Here is a 19,175-nt window from a genome sequence, read left to right on the forward strand (position 1 = left end):
CCACTTGTTGATGTAGTAGAATGGAATTTTGAATCTATTTCTGTTCCATTTCTTTCTATTTTTCTGCCTGTTTCTATTTTTAATATATAATGATGGTTCGAAATGCTGAGGTTGATTTCACTGGAGTATAGAATCCCAACAGTGCAGAAAGAAGCCATTTGGCTGAAGTGCATCCCATCTAGAACAGCAAGAACATTATAACCTCCAGTGGGCAAGGAATGGAGATACTCCTGAGCAGCTGGGATTGAGTAATTGCCGTGATTGCCCATACAGTAGAAACATTACGTGGTTGTAAATGTATCATTTGAATCTATATTGAATAGTATATGGTGACTCAAAAAGAAACAACTATAACTAATTTATGTATTATGACTATAAATTGAAGACTAACTGTTGGATTTAAGGTGGTTTAAATGATTGCATACCTATTGGAGGAGGAAGAAGTCAGTGAACTGGCATAAAGTTGAAAAAGATTTTCCCTAAGTTAATATTTCTATGCTAATGACTGCACCAAAAATTGAAAATTGTATCCATGGAAGTTTCCTGTTGTGAAAGTCATGTTTTATTTTAACATGGCTATTTTGTGATTGAATGAAAGGCTTGCTGTGGTGTAGTCGAATGATACTGTTCATTGATAAAAGAATATCAGCAATTTTTGGGAATTAAATGGCTAAAATGTTTGTTTTGAAAATTGCTTGTGTTTGGATTTAAACAGGTAGATAAAATGTAATTCTCAACTGACTTGCATGGAATATTTTCAGTGAAATTAAATACCTCTCGTTGGCATGAAAATAATTTTACTAATTTGAAAAAGCCTATATTTTGGAATTGTGAATATATTTTGTAACAAAGCAGATTTGCTTGATATAAAGATTTTGTGTGCTCATTCTGGTGAAACTGAGGGGATTCAAAGTGGCCTTGATGATTGTCGCTGTGACATCGTTTAATGTGTTCAGTAATATTTGTATGAGTAGTAAAGAAGTTTCTTTTGAGGAAAGTATTTTTCTAAAGAATCGTGAGAAGTCTTTTTGTACAGTAAAAATTCCTTTAATGTCACTTTGAAAGCTTTTAAGACTTGCGTATCTTGAGATTCATATCTGATCACACCATCACTTGCATGCAATATTGATGATAACTGACAAGCTGTAAGTTAATTAGCACCAAACTTACTAATTAGATGTACAATTTTTAATTTGAAAGTGACGATTTCTATTTGTGCAGACTGTACAAGTTGCCGTAATATATCTAGTATTTGAAAGAACTATTTCAGCTAGTGTAAATCTGCTTTTTCAGTAATGTGGCTACTGCTACAGTCATAAACCCAAGTCTAATAATTGTGAATATACTGTAAGAATAAAAATTGTAACCATATATAAAAAGTTTCAGAGATAGGTTTTCAATTTGTGAAATACTGTTATGAAATTGGGGATAACCCAATAAAAAAACAAAAGCAGTGAGATTGGGTCTGTTAATTAGCAAGGAAGACAGGTTCTTGAATTAGTATGTGGTGCTAATTAACAGGAAATCTGATGTTGTGTTGTAATTACCACCAATATTTTTGACATAAGGAAAGATTGAAGGTGAATTATATAGATGATAATTGAGTTTAAAAAGTTTCTTGGATAATTACTTTTTATGTGGTTTTTGTTTTCAGAGATATGGATCGACTTCTGCGACTGGGAGGTGGTATGCCTGGGCTTGGACAGGTTAGTGTTTCCTTCTTTCCTGTCTTCCTATGTTTTAACTATCAAGGATCTTCGATGGTAACAGATCAATTTCTGCTGAAGTTAGTTTGAATTTATGACTCAAATTTGTCCAGAACACTTGAACCTTTATGTAAGATAATATAACATGCAAAACTACGTCTACTATTATCCCCATGCTTGTAAACTAAATCTTTTGAGGGGTATCTCGGAATCAAGTTTTTGATGCACATCTTTTGGATCAAGTTCTTCATTAATTCACCAGCACTAACATCAGGCTACTTTTGAAGTTCATATTTATCATGTACATGGGAATAATATTGCATCCCAACAACATGATTATTCCCTCTGTTAATTAGCAAATGTCCAAATCTAGAATACGTTAAATACATATAGCTGACTTGCCTGTGAATAAATAGAACATTGCACTGTTTGTGGTGTGTTACTTCTGTTCTTTAAAATTAATGAAAGACTTTCATAAACTCTTGTAGCTACTGAGTTGTGGATTTTACACCACAATGATTTATTATGACAGTGAATGTGTTCGCTGATAATAATTACCATTATTTACTGACTAGACATTTTGATAGTACATTTTTTCGTAATGCATCATGATATTGACTAATTTTGACGTGCATACAAAATGTAAACAATCTAAACAGATATGTGCTGGACCAAGAAGCTAAGTTATTCCATTTAAACACATACACTGGGATGGTTTTTGCTGTGGGTGTATTTGTTTAATAGCTATATATTCGGAGTTTGTGTTTAAATTTTGTGTCCTCGTCAAATTTTGTAAACTATTTTTCGATTTGTATCTAAATTGTGTTCCTATTTGAAATGGAGGGTGAATTGGAGTCAGTTGAACTTCATGGCTAGTTAAGAAAAAACTGACAGACGATTCAATTTGAGAAAGGTGTGTGAGATTCAATTTATATTGTTGCTCAGGACAGTTAGTTTGCAATGTTATGAGAAGTGAGAGTGCTTCTGTTTATCTACCTACTTGTTATTTAATAAATCTGTTGGAACTTTTTTTTTCGCTGTACCACAGATGGTGAAAGATTTATTTTGCTGTGGTCCAAAATCCAGTAACATTGCACACAAGTGGAAGATTGTCTGTTCACATGTGGGCTTATTTACTGCAGATAACTGGACAGTTAAAGACATGTATTCTAAGTTATGGGGAATGGAGATTTCACCTGTATTAGTTGTTTAAAGACATTTGACTAAGTAAAACATTCTGAGCAAAAGTTCTAAAAATGTAATGGGAAGGTAGTGGTCGAAAAATTTATTAAAGTAAGATACTGTACTATTGGCGGTCATACTACGCCTTGGTTACAATTTTTTTTGTGTATCCTAACCTATTCCATTTTCTAATGGGGAGCAATCTAAATACTGTTTACATTTGACGTCAAGAGATTGTAATTTATTAAAGGAGGTTTTTTGCCATCATTCCTATCTCAACTTCTTCCAGAAATACCTCAATTATATCATGGCTTTTTTTTCCTTTATTTAAAAATTCCACCTAATGGTCCGTATAAAATTTGAAAGTGTATTTGGTTTCTCAGCTTTGTGGTAGAAAAAAAACTGAGTATTTAAGGGGTTAAGGATGCCTGAAATAATTCATTTCCAGTTTAATGACCTAGCCTTGCTGGGCTAGGACGACAGGGAACATGCTCCCGACTTGTACAGCATTTGCCAATTAACACCTCCTATAACAGGTTGCCTCAGCTCATCATTGAACGAGGGACAGCAGAAGTAGTTTACATTCAGCTGACATTAAGCCAGCCTGTTTTTCCGATTTTTGATTTGCTTAACTAAATGGCGGTTTTAATGTTGACTTATACCTAGTAATAATTGTCTGTGAAAATGGTTTGTATTTAGATCATCTAGCCTAGAACTAAAATCTCTTTTAAATTTTGTTTATGTTACAGGTTCATATAGTTAAATAATGGGGGAGATGTGTTTGGTTTATAAAACTGCATTTCATCGTGATTTCAATTCATTTTAAGATGCTTTGCATTAAAACAATTGTGGTTGTAGTGCATTTATTTTGAGATACCGAGATTTGTTGCATTTGAATTAATTGTTACGTTTAGGTTCCAATTGCATCTTGCCCATTAAATTCTTCAAGATGTACAGCACAGTGATATTGTATCGGGAATCATATTTATTAGCAAGAAAATAATCAAAATTGGCAGCAATAAAAAAAAGTATGGAAAATGTAAAACATGAACTGGAATAATCATAAATCATCGTAAGTCAGTGTTTTCACTATCAATGCATGCTACCCTACAAAAGTGAGCAAAGTAAAGATCATAGATTCCAAGAAGCAAACTCTGTGGCATTATTACAATTGCATGCCATTTATACAACTTGTAGAATTGCTGATCAGCTGTGTTAGCAATAGATGTAACATTGCAATAAATAATATAGATTTTTGAATCACAATTTCAAATCTGTCACTGAGTCAGTACTGTAAGAGGTATCTTTAATTTGTGGAATATTTTACATTACCAGTTAACAATTAAATGGATACTTCATAATATTAAACAGAATAGGTGAAATAGTTATGCATGGAGAATTGTGAAACAACAGCAGTTCATTTCCATGGTTAGTGGTTGATGCAAAAGCTGTCAACATCCTAGATGAGATGAATACATAGCTGAGTTGGTGTTTAGTCAACACCAAGCATGTCAGTATTCAGACATGTATGCTATTATAAACTTGCACACATTATAGACAGCTTCCACCATGATGTATTCTTATCATGCATCAGTCATAGAAAATGTACCAGCTTTGATGTGCTATATTTGATGCAGGTGGAAATCTAATTTGTAACTGAATTAACAAGGGGCTATGTTTTGTATATTGACAAAAAACACATTTCTCTGTGTATAATTTTTTTTACTGTTATTACTTATTTGTAGTTTCAACTAGTTATTATTCCCTCCTGATCTCCCCCAGGATGTGGATAAGGTCAGAGACAATGGGGAAAATAACAGCTTTCCAAGCATTAAATAACGTTAGATCCAAAATTAATCTATAGTTAAGAGGTGTCTGGCAAGGTTCAGCCATGGTTTTTCAATTGAGAATTCAAAAGACTGATTTTACAGCTGGCTTCTGACACTGAATTCAGGTTTTAAATAAAGAAAAATACATTTGGAAATTTTGGATGATTAACACTTCAAGCTTCTACCAGTTATATTTTGAATGAATTTTGTGCAATAAAAGATACATGCAGTCAAGACTATTGGAACTTGTGTTTGTTAACCCACTGGTGATTTTTAAATATACTTAATAAGGTGGTGCAGTAGGACTGATTTAAGTAGATCAAAGTATTTTGTTTTTTTTCAAAGTTTGAATATATTTAGGGCTTTCTTGTATTGAATTTAGTTGAAACATTTTGGTAAAATTTCAAATGTTATGTCATCTCAGTGATAGCACTCCTGCCTCTGAGATGGTTGCAGATTGGGGCTGTCTCAGTACAGAGGTTTCAGTGTTGAAGGTGCCATCATAGGATCTTGTTTTAAAATTGCATTCAGCTATTACTGGCTGCAGAGTATCTCGCAGCACTATTTATAAAAAAGCGGAGAGTACTGGAGTCCTGGCTGATGATTATTTACTGACCAAGGTCACTAAAATGTATGATTGTTAATTGCATTACGGTTCAATGGTCTTTTCTGTTTTGTAGACTGTTGTTGTATTAACAGCAGTGTACTTAAATTTACAGCACAGAAGGAGGCCATTTGGCCCATTGTGTCTATGCTGGTGAACAAGAATCTGACTACTCTAATCCTTTTTTCCAGCTTTTGACTATAGCCTTTGAGGCTATGAGAATTTTTGACTCAACCATCCTTTTAGGCAGTGAGTTCCAGTCTCCCGATACCCTCTGGGTTTAAAAAAAAATTCTTATCACTCTCCTTAGCCTTTTACCTGTTGTCTTAACTCTGGTTATTGATGCCTCTACTAATGGAAAAAGGTGACTTCTTATTCATCCTGTCAATGCCCCTCATCTCATTATCTTGTACATCTCTCAACCTTGCATACTGTAAGGGACCGACTTACTTATAGTTTTGCTTCTCCCTAATATATCCATGATCTGATCTGTAGCTGGGTTTAGTTCACATTTAATTTGGCTGTTGGTTGTTTCTCTTGTGCCCATGGCTGTCAGTTGTACAAGATCCTGGGCTAACCATTTTTAAAAATTGCAAGCAGATTTTAATATGCTAGATATGTAATATTATAGCTGTGATGTACAAATGAATTACTGTCTATTATATTACTACTGCCCTACTTCCGCACAAATAAAAGGACTTCTACTAGTGCATACATTTTTCTTTTTTCACAACTTCTGTCATCACAATCTTGCACCAGCTTCTGACTGTAGCATTTACTTCAACTAAACTAAATAGTGTCAATGTACTGTGTGGCGCAAAGTGACACTTCAGTACATGTTTAATCAGGTATTTTATTAACATAGAATAGAATCGGCTAAATAATTGATACCGGTTCACACCATGGAAAAGGTGGAGTAATCTAACTAATAGTGTTAATAAATTTGCTAAAAGGACTGAGCAGATAACACTTTGAGGTGTTAGCTTTATGCTGTTATAATGGCAAAAGCCTTTTTTAACACTTTGTCAACAAGAGCAGCCCAAGTGAAACTGGAGGTTTATACGGGTTCACATATTACTCTAACTGAAATATAGATGATACCTGGGACAGATACCACATAGCTGTGATAGAATGTTATTTTCAATGAAATCATTTTGTTTCTAACAGTTGTACATTTGCATGCTTTCAAATCTGTGGCCTTAATTGTGACATTGCTGTAATACTGCTCCATAAGTGTGAGAGTTGATTTCAACTGTTATGATGAAGGCAAGCCTAGAATCAGCTACCTGTCTTTTCATTTGCTCAGAATGTGTTTATTGCTGATGAAGCCCACTTTTGTTGCCCTTAACAAGTAAGCTGCCTTCTTGAACAGTTACTGACCATGCCATATAAGTACAAGCACATTGCTGTTCGAAAGGAAGTTCTAGGTTTTTGAACTAGCAACAGTGAAGGAAAAGTAATATAAATACACGTTAGGATGATGCATCACTAGGATGGGAACTTGTAGGTGATGGTATTCCCATGTGTCTGCTGCTGCTTTTCTTCCAGGTGACAAAGGTCACATGTTCAGAAGGTGCTGTCAAAGAAGGCTTAGCAAGTATTGACGTGCATGTTGTAAATGGTACACATTTGCAAGAGACTGCTATTATGCACCTGGGGTTGAGGGATGCAGCTCTGTAAGGTGACGAATTAGTGGTGATCAAGTGGGCTGATTTGTCCTAGATAGTGACCAGCTTCTTGAGTGTTGCTGAAGCTGCATTCACTCAGGAAAGTTAAGAGTATTCCATCACTCTCTTGACTTGTGCCTTGTAGATGCTGAACAGGCTTTGATGAGTCAGGAGTTGAGTTAGCTACCACAGAATTACTGGCGTCTGACCTCTGCTTGTAGCCACAGTGGATGTCGGTAAAGATGTTGAAAGTCAAGGGGAGATGGTTAGATTCTCATGTTGGGGACATTCATTGCTTGACACTTGTGTGGCACATGTGTCGCATACTCCTTACTAATGCAAGACTGAATGTTGTGCATCTGTAGTTGTATAGAGGTATTGATTGTTCCAATATCTAAGGAATGACTGATGGCACTGAACAGTATGCAACTATCAACAAACATCACTACCACTAATATTTTGATTGAGGGAAGGTCCTTGATAAAGCTGAGGGATACTATCTGCGGAACTCTTGCAGGGATGATCTAGGGCTGAGATGATTAACTTCCAACAACCACAATTTTTGTGCTTAGTATGACTCTAACCAGATGAGAGCTTTCCTGAGTGCCTGTTGATGCCACACTTCACCAAATGCTGCCACCATGTTAAGGGCAGTAATTCTCACCTCACTTCTGAATTTCCACGCAAATGTTTATCTTTAGACCGAGACTGTAGAGAGATCTTGAGCCCACTGCTTCTGAGGAATCCAAACTGGGTGTCGGTGAGCACATTATTTCTGAGGACCACTGTTTGGTAGTAGTATCACTGAGAGTTTCTATCACCACTTGATAGCAGTGTCACTGACAACTTTATCACCATGCTGACGATTGAGAGTAGATTGAACAGTAATTGGCTGGATTGGATTTGTCTGGCTTCTTGTATACAAGATGTAATTATGCAGTCTTCCACATTGTTGGCTAGGTGCCAATGTTGTAGCTGTATTGGAACAACTGGTGTGATTAGTTCTGGAACACAACAGCACACATGTTGTCAGGACCCCTAGCCTTTGCTGCACCCAGTGCCTTTTGTTAAAACTGGAGGCATTTGTGGAGCATGCTCCTCATGTTAGTTTCACTGACCCCACCATTCATGACTGGCAGGACTGCAGAGCTTTGAAATAATCTATTAATTGTGGGATTGCTTGGCTCTGTCCATTGCCTACTGCTTCCGCTGTTTAGAACATGTTTAGACCACTGTTGCAGCTTTCCCAGTTTGGCACCTCATTTTTCAGTATACTACCAGGTGCTGCTCCTGGAATGTTACATTCCTTATTGAACCGCAGTTGATCCTCTGCCTGATGTAATAGTACAGTGACGGATATTTTGGGCCATATAATTACAGGTTGTTGCTGAATACAAGTCTGCTGTTGCTGATGGCAGTCAGTGTCTCACTGCTGAGTTTTGAGCTCAGATCTGTTCTGAATCTATCCCATTTAGCGCAGTCATTGGACTACATAACATGATTATGAATATCCTCACACTGAAGACATTATTTTCTTTCCACAAAATTGCAGAAGATGCAGTGGCAGTCGGTAGTTTGGTGAGGGTGAGATCAAGTAGATTTTCCCCTTGTATTGGTTTTTGCATCCTCTGCATGCCTAGCCTTGCAGATATCTTGGCCAATTCTTTCAGTAGTGGTGCTACCAGCACTCTTGGTAAAAGGCTTTTGGTCCCCCGCTAAGAGTAAATTCTGTGCTCTTGCTATCCTCAGCACCTTTAGTGTGTAGGTCACAGAATCAGAGGTTTTACATTGCATTTAGCCACCGTGTGTACACCAGCTTTTCAAATGAGCATCACTATCTACTGCCTTACCTCCTGCTTTACTGCCCCCCACATATCTTTGCGCATTATTTCTAACCAAATGATGATCCAATGCCCAAGTGAGTCTGTCTCCATCACACTCCCAGGCAGTGCATTCCATATCCTATCTACTCACTGTGCGTGAAGAAGCTTTTTCTCACCTCGTTTGCTTCTTTTGCAAATCACTTTAAATCTATTCCCTCTCTAATTCTTGATCTTTTTGTGAGTGAAAACAGATGTTCTCTATCTGCTCCATTCAGCCTCTTCAGAATCTCTCTCAGATCTCCTCTTAGCCACCTTCTCTACAAGGGAAGCAATCCTAACTTATCCAATCCATCCTCTGAACTGAAATTTCTCATCTCTGGAACCATTCTTGTAAATTGCTTTTGCACTTTCTCCAAGTGTGTTCGGATCTTTTCTATAATGTGGTGCCCAGAACTGTACACAATACTTCAGTTGAGGTTTTTAATAAGCATTTTATACAAGTACACTATAACCTTCTTGCTCTTGTACATTCATGCTCTGACTAATAAAGCTGAGGATACTTTATGTTTCATGAATTACACTCTCAACCTGTCCTGCCACCTTCAGTAATTTGTGCATGAACACCCCGGTTGCACTGCTCCTTCACTCCCTCTAGAATTGTGCCCCCTAATTAATGTTGTCTTTCGACATTTTTCCTACTATCTCCTTCGTCATCCAGGGAGCTCTGGATTTTTTTGTCCTACTTTCTCCATTTGAGGCAATATGCTTTGACCGTACCTGAGCCATTTCCTCTTTGAGAATAACCCATTGTTCATAGAATTCCTACAGTATAGAAGCAGGCCATTCAGCCCATCGAGTCCACACCGCCCGTCCGAAGAGCATCCCACCCAGACCCACCCTCTAACCTATCCTGGCATTTCCCACCTAGACACAATGGGCAATTTAGCATAGTCAATTTACCTAACCTGCACATCTTTGGACTGTGGGAGGAAACCGGAGCGCCCGGAGGAAACCCACGCAGACTCGGGGAGAATGTGCAAATTCCACACAGGCAGTCGCCCGAGGGTGGAATCAAACCCGGCTGCCTGGCGCTTTGAGACAGCAGTACTAACCACTGAGTCACCATTGTCAACTGAGCTACAGTTATCATACCAACCTCTCATTCCAGTCAATCCTGTCCAGTTCTGTCCTTACCCTGTTGAAGTCAGCAGTCTCCAAATTGATTTTTCTTGCTCTGGTCTTTCTGCCCCATCATCTGACATCGTATCAAACACCTCCATCGTTATTCTTGGTTATGTCCTGACCCAACGGCAAGACAAGTTCCACTGGTGGTGACAGTGCAGTGGCATGCACTTGGGAGATACAATGATCACCCTCTCCTAAATGTTCCTTCACTGGCACATGATCTCTTTGGTCCACCTCATTTCCAAACATAGGTCCAAATGTGCATCCTTTATTTGCGAGCTGGACATACATTGCTTTAGGAAACTACAGCATGCAATCCCAGGAACTCTTGCCCCTCGCTCAACAAACTGCTTTGCCTTCCTTAAACAGTATGGGTCATTCTTCCATCCTTCCTCCCTTTTCTATCTTTCCTGAGCACCTTAAACTGAGGAATACTTAACACCCAATCTTGCCGTTCCTTGAGCCAGACCTCTCATCGCTACATTATCATATTTCCACATGACAATCTGCACTCCCCAATATTATTTACTATACTCTGTGCATTCACATACATGCACAGTAACCCTAATTTAGACTTAATTTCTTTCTCCCTTACCAAGACTTTACCTATCAACATGTTGTTCTCTATGCTAGGTACCAGCTGTGTCTCCAAATATTTTGTGAGCTCTGGTATTTTTCTCCACTGTTTTCTCTTCATTCCCACACCCCTGCCAAGTTAAATTAAAGCTCTGTCAATAGAACTAGCAAAATGTCCCACAAGTAGCTCAGTTCCAGATCTGATCTGCAACATGTCCAGTGTTTGCAGGTGCCATCCAGCCCAGACTCTATCCTAATTTCCTCACAATTGGAAGACCCCATTCCTGCATCATCTTTCTAGAAGCATTCATCTGTCTCATGTCTTCTGCAAGGGTCAGTGCTGGGACCACAACTTTTCACTTTATACATTAACGATCTAGATGAAGGAACTGTGGGCATTCTGGCTAAGTTTGCAGACGATACAAAGATAGGTGGAGGGACAGGTAGTATTGAGGAGGCAGGGAGGCTGAAGATGGATTTGGACAGGTTAGGAGAGTGGGCAAAGAAGTAGCAGATGGAATACAACATGGGAAAGTGAGAGGTCACGCACTTTGGTAAGAAGAATAAAAGCGTGGACTATTTTCTAAATGGGGAGAAAATTCAGAAGTCTGAAGTGCAAAGAGACTTGGCAGTTCTAGTCCAGGATTTTCTCAAGGTAAACTTGCAGGTTGAGTCAGTAGTCAGGAAGGCAAATGCAATGTTGGCATTTATATTGAGAGGACTTGAATATAAAAGCAGGGATGTACTACTGAGGCTTTATAAGGCCCTGGTCAGGCTACATTTGGAGTATTGTGTGCAGTTTTGGGCCCCATATCTCAGGAAGGATGTACTGGCCCTGGAGTGGGTTCAGAGGAGGTTCATGAGAATGGTCCCAGGAATGAGAAGCTTAACATATGAGGACCGGTTGAGGACTCTGGGACTATACTCGTTGGAGTTTAGAAGGATGAGGGGGGATCTAATTGAAACTTACAAAATACTGAATGGCCTGGATAGAGTGGATATTGGGAAGATGCTTCCATTGGTAGGAGAGACTAAGACCCAAGGGCACAGCCTTAGAGTAAAGGGAAGACCTATTAGAATGGAGATCAGGAGAAACTTCCTCAGCCAGAGTGGTGAATCTATGGAATTCACTGCCACAGAAGGTAGTGGAGGCCAGTTTATTGAGTACGTTTAAGACTGAGATAGATAGGCTCTTGATTATCAAGAGGATCAAGGGTTACGGGGAGAAAGCAGGAGAATGGGGTTGAAGAACTTATCAGCCATGTTTGAATGGCGGAGCAGACTCGATGGGCTGAATGGCCTAATTTCTGCTCCTCTGTCTTATGGTCTTATGGTCTCATCCTCCTGTTTCAGTACTCATTACTCAGGGAGTAATCCGGAAATTACTATATTTGAAGGTCCTGCCTGCTGTTTTGAAGTTAATAGGACAAGTGGATAAGGAGCTTAAAAAAGTGTATGGAATGCTTCCCTTTATAAGTTGAGGCATTGAATGGAAGGGCATGAAGGTTATGATGGAGCTGCAGCTGGAGTACTGGTTCCCACATGACAGGAAGGATGTGATTGTACAGAGAGGGTGTAGAGAAAATTAGGGCATTGCCTGGGTTAGAAAATTTCAGCTATGAAGACAGACAAGATAGGCTGGGGTTGTTTCCTTGACAGTACAGAGGCTGAGGGAGGAGCTGTACAGGATGTATAGGATTATAAGGGGCATAAATAGGAAAAAATATTTTCCCCTTAGTGGAGGGATCAATAACCAGTGGACACAGATTTAAAGTAAAGGGCAGGTGGTTTAGAGAAGATTTAAGAAAGTTTTTATTTCACCTGGAGGGTAACCAGGAACTCAGTGCCTGGTAGAGGCAGGAGCTGTCGCAGTATTGAGATGATCACTTGAACATAGAACATAGAGCAGTACAGCACAGTACAGGCCCTTCGGCCCACAATGTCGTGCCGACCTATTATCCTGCTAAGATCAAACTACTCTGCATACCCCACATTTTACTATCCTCCATGTGCCTATCCAAGAGTCGTTTAAAAGTCTCTGACTCCACTACCACTGCCGGCAGCGCATTCCACATGCCCACCACTCTGTGTGAAGAACCTACCTCTGACATCTCCCCTTTTCCTTCCTCCAATCACCTTAAAATTATGTCCCCTCGTAATAGCCATTTCCACCCTGGGGAAAAGTCTCTTGACTATCCAATTTATCTATGCCTGTCATCATCTTGTACACCTCTATCAAGTCACCTCTCATCCTTCTTCGCTCCAATGAAAAAAGCCCTAGCTCCCTCAACCTTTCCTCATAAGACCTGCCCTCCAGTCCAGGCAGCATCCTGGTAAATCTCCTTTGCACCCTCTCTAAAGCTTCCACATCTTTCCTGTAATGAGGTGACCAGAACTGAACATGATATTTCAAGTGTGGCCTAACCAGGGTTTTATAGAGCTGCAGCATAACCTCACGGCTCTTAAACTCAATACCCCTGCCAATGAAAGCCAACACACCATATGCCTTCTTAACAACCCGATCAACTTGGGTAGCAACTTTGAGGGATCTATGGACATGGACCCCAAGATCCCTCTGTTCCCCACACCGCCAAGAATCCTGCTATTAACCCTGTATTCTGCATTCAAATTCGACCTTCCAAAATGAATCACTTCACACTTTTCCGGGTTGAATTCCATCTGCCTCTTCTTTGCCCAGATCTGCATCCTATCAATGTCCCGTTGCAACCTACAACAGCTCTCCACACTATCCACAATTCCACCAACCTTTGTCATCGGCAAACTTATAACCCACCCTTCCACTTCCTCATCCAAGTCATTTATAAAGATCACAAAGAGCAGAAGTCCCAAACAGATCCCTGCGGAACACCACTGGTCACCGAGCTCCAGGCTGAATACTTTCCATCTACTACCACCCTCTGTCTTCTACTGGACAGCCAAATTTCCATGAATCCTATGCATCCTTACTTTCTGAATGAGCCTACCATGTGGAGCCTTATCAAATGCCTTGCTAAAATCCGTATATGCCACATTCACTGCTCTGCCTTCATCAATGTGTTTTGTCACATCCTCAATGAATTCAATAAGACTTGTGAGGCATGACCTACCCCTCACAAAGCCATGCTGACTATTTCTAATCAAACTGTGCCTTTCCAAATAATCATAAATACTATCTCTCAGAATCCTCTCTAATAATTTGCCCACCACAGAAGCAGGACTGACTGGTCTGTAATTCCCAGGATTATCCCTATTCCTTTTCTTGAACAAGGGAATGACATTTGCCACCTTCCAATCATCTGGTACTACTCCAGTGGACAGTGAGGACGCAAAGATCATCGCCAAAGGGGCAGCAATCTCTTCCTTCGCTTCCCGTAGCAACCTTGGGTATATCCTGTCTGGCCCAGGGGACTTATCTATCCATCATGTTTTTCAAAATTTCTAGCACATCCTCTTTCGTAACATCAACCTGTTCAAGCATATCTGTCTGTTTCACGCTGTCCTCACAAACGTCAAGGTCCCTCTCACTGGTGAATACTGAAGCAAAGTATTCATAAAGGACCTCCTCTGACTCCATGCACAAGTTCCCTCCACTATCCCTGATTGGCCCTACCCTCACTCGGGCCATCGTCTTGTTCCTCACATGAGCATAGAATGCCTTGGGGTTTTCCTTAATCCTACCCGCCAAGGTTTGCTCATACCCCCATCTGGCTGTCGTAAGACCATTCTTCAGTTCCTTCCTGGCCACCTTGTCGACCTCTAGAGCCCTGTCCGATCTTTGCTTCTTCAACCTTAAGTAAGCTTCCTTCTTCCTCTTGATTAGATGTTCCACATGTCTTGTCATCCAAGGTTCCTTCACCTTACCATCCCTTCCTTGCCTCAGTGGGACAAACCTATCCAGTATTTGTAGCAACTGCTCCCTAAATAATCTCCACATTTCTGTTGTGCAGTAGATGCAAGGCTATGGGTAAATTGTTGGATGAAGGGTCTAGAGTACATGAACATGCTGGGCCGAAGAGCTGCGGATGCTTAAAACAGAAGCTGCTGGAAAAACTCAGTAGGTCTGGCAGCATCTGTGGAGAGAAAATCAGAGTTAACGTTTCGGGTCCAGTGACCCTCCCTCAGAACTTGTAGATGATAGGATGGGTGGATAAGTTCGAAGAACCCCAGTTCTGAGGAAGGGTCACTGGACCCGAAACGTTAACTCTGATTTTCTCTCCACAGATGCTGCCAGACCTGCTGAGCTTTTCCAGCAACTTCTGTTTTTGAGCTGCTTTCTATGTTGTAAAACTAAGTCTTTCCACACAAAGAAGCACTGATTCTTCAGTTGAAGATTGTTTAGTGGTTATCAGCTTGAGGTTTCTTTGCCCACGAGTGACCTGATGCTGTAAAACTTCATGGGATTGAGAGTCAGTGTTGAGGATTTCCAGGGACACTGTCTCTCAAGTGCATTCCACTGCGCTGTCACCACTGGTGGAACTGTCTTGCTGTTGGGTCAAGACATAACTAAGAATAATGATGGAGGTGTTTGATACGATGTCAGATTGCTCCTTGACTAGTTTTTGAAACAGCTGTTTCAATTTGCCTCAAGTACCCAAATGGTAAAAGGGAAAATTAATGGGTCTTTACTTCTATGTGCATAGCATTCAGAACAAAATAAATGAATTATCAACACAAATACAGGTAAACAGTATGATATTATAGCCATTCGGCAAGCATGGTTACAGAGCTCAAAGCTGGGGACTAAGGATATGTGACTTTGTGAAAGGGAGGAAAAGGTGGTAGGGTAGCATTGTTGGGATGGAATAAGTATGACAGCAAGAAACTATGTTGAATCTGAAGCTGGAGAGTACATATGGGTGGAAATAAAAAGGAAAAGAAGACACTAGCGGGAGTCGAATATAGGCCCCTTAACAGTAGCTATGCAGTGGGACAGAATGAAACGAGGTAATTCGGGCATGTAACAAATGCAGTACCTTTAATCATGTGTGACTTTATTTTTTGTGGACTTGGATAGTCAGAATGGCAGATGAAGCCATGAGGAAGAATTCACAGAGTGTATTTGGGACAGTTTTCTAGAACAGTTTGTGGTGAATTCAACCAAAGATCTGTTGTCAGGTATTTTGAATCTGGTGTTGTGTAATGAGGCAGATTTAATAACTAAATAAAAGATCCCCTTGGAAACAGTAACCATAATATGGTAGAATTCAGCAGTCAGCTTGAGAGGGAGGAACTTGGGTCAGAAACAACTATGCTAAGCTTAAATAAGGCTAATTTCAAAGGAATGAGGGCAGAGCTGACTGGAGTGGACTGGGGAAGGAGTTTAGCAGCAAAGGCAGTTGAGGAACAATGGCAGATGTTTAAGAAAATATTTTTTGGCTCATAGGAAAGACATTCCAGTGAGGAAGGAAGATTCTCGGAAGGGGATAAATGGCACGGTAGCTCATTAATTAACATTGCTGCCTCACAACCCTCAGGCGACTGTCTGTGTGGAGTTTTCACATTCACCCTGTGTTAGTGTGGGTTTCCTCCCATAGTCCAAAGATGTGCAGGTTAGGTGGTTTGGTCATGCTAAATGGCTCATAGTGTCTAGGGATGTGCAGGCTAGGTAGATGAACCGAGGGAAATGCAGGGTTACAAGAACAGGTAGGGGGCTGGATCTGGGTCTGGGTGGGATGCTGTTCGGAGGGTTGGTGCAGACTCAATGGACTGAATGGTCTCTTTTTGCACTGAAGTGAGTCTTTGAACATCAGCCGTGATTATCCAGAAAAGTTTAAAAATAACATCAGATTGAAAGCAGCAAAAAAATACAATGTGCCAAAATTTAGTAGTAAGGCAAAGGATTGGGAAAGCTTTTTTTAAACCAACAAAAGATGACCAAAGAGAAAGAAAATAAATTTTAAGGGAAACTTGTGAGTAATATCAAGATGGATCGCAGAAGTTTCTTTAAATATATGAGAGAGAAGCCAGAGTTAACGTGGGTCTCTTAATGAATGAGGCTGGGGAAATAATGGGGAACCAGGAAGTGGCAGTTGAGTGAATTACTTGTATTAGTCTTGATAGTAGAAGACCCAAATAGCATACCAAAATTACTAAATATTCATGGGGCGAAAAGAAGAGGGGAAATAAATCCAAAACTATCACTAGGGAAGAAAGAAGTGCTAAGAAAACTAATGGGGCCAAAGACTGATAAGTTCTCTGGGCAGAAAACGGTTCTGAGGAAGCCGACCCGGACCCGAAACGTTAACTCTGTTTTCTCCTTCACAGATGCTGCCAGACCTGCTGAGCTTTTCCAGCAACTTTGTTTTTGTTCCTGATTTACAGCATCTGCAGTTCTTTTGGTTTTTATTTAGTTCCCTGGGTAGGATGGGTTCACCATCAGACATTAAAGGAAGTAGCTACAGAGATAGTGGATGTACTGGTAGTAATCTTCCAGGAATCTTTAGAAACTGGAAAAGTTCTAAAGGATTAGAAAACTACCAGTGTGTAACACCTTTATTTAAGAGGCAAAGGAGACAAAAATCAGGGCATGTAGCTTAACGTTGTTGGGAAAATGTAATAGCAGAGCTTTTTTTTCAAATTCAATTGTGGGATGATGCCGTTGCTGGCTGGCCAGCATTTATTGCCCACGTCTGGTTGCTCTCGAAGTCCAACTTTGTAAAGATTGGTACAACTGAATGGCTTACTTGGCAATTTCAGGGAGTAATTGAGAGCCAACCACTGTGTGGATCTTAGAAATAAACATGATCAAGCAGAGTCAGCATGGCTTCATGAATTGAAATTATTTGGAATTCATTTATGATAGACATAAGGAGGGATTTCTTCTCTGAGGGTTGTGAATCTGTGGAATTCTTTATTGCAGAGGGCTGTTGAGGCTGTGTCATTAAGTATATTCAAAGCTGAGGTGGACCAATTTTTAATCAGTAAAGGAATTGAGGGTTATAAGGAAAAGGCAGGAAAGTGGAGTTGACTGTCGGATCATCCACAATCTCATTAAATGATGGAACAGACTTAAATGACCTAACTCTGCTATGGTCTTATGGAATGGTGGATTTTGATGATTCTGACAAGTGATGCATAGCTGATTCCTAAGTCTTGCCACCATCTACAGTGTTCCTATTGGGAATCTGATGTCATTTCTACCACTGTGGCGACCAAGGCTGGAGTCCTTCCTTTAGTTACCGATATGGCCAATTAAATACTTTATCAACAGGTTTCTTAAGAAATACAATTATAAGTTTATTGTAAAATAAACCCAATTAAATAAAGATAGAATAATTGGTTAACATACAGTCAGATATATAGAAGTAAAAATGTTATACCGATCAATATCTCAAACATAAATGCTTCAGGAAAAGAGAAGAAAAAAATTCTCTCCAGAGATCGGCTTTATGTAACAAGAAAAAAAAACTTTATGCCAGTGACTTATTCTTGAAGGCAAAATGATAAAGCAGAGGATGTTCTGCAGTCTCTTTGTGTTTTCTAGCATGTGTCGTCAAATCATGAATCATGGACTGTTGTCTCTGAAACCTTGTGGATAAAATTTGTTCAGGAAGTACAATCTTGAGATGTTTCTCCAATCAGTCTTTCAAAAAAGCAAATGGCTTTCATCCTGAATTGTTTTGAAGTGTTTCTTTTTCAGAAATGAGAGAAACCAGCTGGGCAGCTTGTTCTTTGCAAGCTTTCCTCCTGTTCATCTGGTTTTGAGCAGACGACTCTCCAGTGCAACTGGCTGTTAAGCTGTCCCTCAAACTCCACATGTTCTTAGCAGGCTTATTTCCAAATCACCCAGAAACCACAAACTTCTCTAAACGAATCACTGTTCAAAAAAACTTCAGCCAGGCTTTACAGCAAAGTAAGCAATTATTATCAATCATGTGATTTCTAGGAAATGATTTAAAAGTCTCCAATGTTCACATTAAACTTCACTTAAACTTCTCTTCTGCCCCCCCTTCCCCCTCTCTGCCCCCCCCCCCCCTTTCCTCTCTCTGGCGCCCCCCCTTTCCTCTCTCTGGTCTCCCCCGTTTCCTCTCTCTGCCTCCTCCCCCTTCTCTGTCTCTCCTCTTTCTCTGTCCCCCCCCACCCCCCCTTCTCTGTCTCTCTCTTCTCTCTCTCTCCAATATCCTGTTTTCTAGAACTCACTCAAGGTATGTTCACAAAATTTGAATTTAATTCCATTTCCCACAATTCTTCAAAACATAAATCCTTCAAGCAATAGTAAATATAAAGCACAGTCGTAGCACCACTCACTGTGATGGGTCAGCTCCAGTACACTCAAGACTCTCAATTATCCTGGTATGACGAGACCATTCAACCCCTTTGGCCTGCTTTGCCATGTTATAAGATTGCAGCACATTTAATTGTAACATCATCCACAGTCTCACGTACTCCTTATAATTTTTCACTTTCTTCCTTACTAAGAATCCATCCACCTCTGCCTTAAAAATGTTCAAAGACTTTGCTTATACTGCCTTTTCAGGAAGCGTTTCAAAGATTCATGTCCACTAGGAATTTTTTATTGTTTCATCTCTGTTCTAAGTGGTTACCCCTGTTTCCCACAAGTGGAAACATTTTCTCATCTACCCTGTCAAAACAGCTCACGTTTC

At 39.9% G+C, this 19,175-nt stretch overlaps 1 protein-coding gene across 2 annotated transcripts in view; it reads left to right on the forward strand.

The window, feature by feature from the left end:
- The window catches only part of psmd14 (proteasome 26S subunit, non-ATPase 14), a 106,236-nt gene that overhangs the window by 12,970 nt on the left and 74,091 nt on the right, over nt 1–19,175 (forward strand). For both annotated transcript variants that reach the window (XM_048598998.1, XM_048598997.1), the window contains exon 2: nt 1,655–1,706. In XM_048598998.1, the coding sequence (XP_048454955.1) occupies nt 1,659–1,706 (48 nt within the window). In that variant the 5' untranslated portion in view covers nt 1,655–1,658. The remainder of the gene's footprint in view (nt 1–1,654; nt 1,707–19,175) is intronic.

Source organism: Rhincodon typus, chromosome 7, assembly GCF_021869965.1.
Source record: "Rhincodon typus isolate 14 chromosome 7, sRhiTyp1.1, whole genome shotgun sequence".
Classification (NCBI taxonomy): domain Eukaryota; kingdom Metazoa; phylum Chordata; class Chondrichthyes; order Orectolobiformes; family Rhincodontidae; genus Rhincodon; species Rhincodon typus.